General features: G+C 57.7%; 1 protein-coding gene across 1 annotated transcript in view; it reads left to right on the forward strand.

Annotated features, from left to right (window-relative positions):
* The window catches only part of IGSF10 (immunoglobulin superfamily member 10), a 12,907-nt gene that overhangs the window by 6,445 nt on the left and 4,894 nt on the right, over nt 1-1,568 (forward strand). Inside the window, exon 5 of the mRNA XM_033516775.1 lies at nt 51-1,054. Within this exon, the coding sequence (XP_033372666.1) occupies nt 51-1,054 (1,004 nt within the window). The remainder of the gene's footprint in view (nt 1-50; nt 1,055-1,568) is intronic.

Raw genomic sequence — 1,568 nt, forward strand, 5'->3', positions numbered from 1 at the left:
CCCTGCAGCGAGCACAGCCAGCCCTGCAGCGAGCACAGCCACCCCTGCAGCGAGCACAGCCAGCCCTGCAGCGAGCACTGCCACTCCTGCAGCGAGCACAGCCAGCCCTGCAGCGAGCACTGCCACTCCTGCAGCGAGCACTGCCACCCCTGCAGCGAGCACAGCCACCACGGTGGCAGCTCTTACCCCACCCGCTGCACCTCCGAGCCCCACACCTGCCACACCCGTCCCTGGGAGCGTCAGTGCAGGCTCCATGACCAAAACAACCGCACCGGGGATCCCTGAGAGCCCCGAGACAGCTCAGCACAGGCCCACGGCAGCCACACAAACAGCAGCAGCCCCGGGCACCCGGAGGAGCCCCCGGCCAACATCAGCATCATCCCTGCCGGGCAGCGTGGCTGCTCAGAGCCCCACCGTGGGGCTCCACACCTCACCACGGCCGGACGAGCCCCCCGGTGCCCCGAGAGCCCGAGCTGCTGCAGTCAGTGCCACACCAGGGCCAGCAGCTGCACAGCACATGGGAGCCGCTGCCACGGCAGGAGAGAAAACCGACCTGAAAACGGGGATGGGAGCTGTGCGGGAACAGCAGGCAGCACAGCCCACAGCCCCGGCAGGAGCCGTGCCGAGCGCTCCGGCTGCAGTCACTGTCCCCAGCAGCCCGCATCCCTCCCCTCTGCCAGCCGTGCCCGCAGCCACCCCGGGAGCCTCCCCACACCCGCGGGGACACGGCCAGCTCCAGCCCGGGCCACCTCCCAGGGACACAGGGAACACACTGCACCCGCCACAAACCCCGTGGGCAAGGGACAAGGACAGCTCTGTCAGTGCCTGGTCTGAACGGCGACAGGATCGAGACACCACCACCATCCCCAATCCCATCACCTTAGGTTCTGCAAGCAGAAACCATTTTTCCAAGCCCAGAATAGTCGGAGGGAATTTTGCTTCTTTCACTGTGTTGGCGAATTCTGATGTTTTTATTCCTTGTGAAGCTACTGGGAACCCCCCTCCAACAATACAGTGGACCAAGATACCATCAGGTGAGCTTGATAAACCTCTCTAGAATTTACCTTCCATTATTCCTGTAATTTGGCACCTCTTCTGTGTGCCAAGCTCGAGCATTGTTTCATTTCAGAGTACTGTGAAATATTAGTAACAGGTAAGCTTGGAAACAGTGACAGAGACTTGCTGGAGCATCTTAGTGCTGATTCTGGAGCAGCTCTTTAGTGAAACGGTTTAAAAAATCAAATATATGTTTAATTATAATTCCTTGCTTATTGTGGGAAGAATTCAGTGTTTATTGTACATTACCTGCTATTCCAGAACAGTGAGACAAGTGAAAAGAAAAATGTAGTAAAAAATCACTCAAATCGAGTTACAGCTGTTCCAGGTTTGGATTGCAAAGCCCCATCTGCTTTATCCACACTTTGTCTCTGATGGAGATTCAGCTTCATTCTTACTTTAAAGCTTTGCCGTTCTATAGGCAAAGGTCTGTGGTTCATTGCCGGTGTGTGATGGTGGCCGTGGTTGCACAGGGGGCAGGAGCGGGCTGGGCCAGGCTGTACCGGGCTGTG

Source organism: Parus major, chromosome 9 (assembly GCF_001522545.3).
Source record: "Parus major isolate Abel chromosome 9, Parus_major1.1, whole genome shotgun sequence".
Classification (NCBI taxonomy): Eukaryota; Metazoa; Chordata; class Aves; order Passeriformes; family Paridae; genus Parus; species Parus major.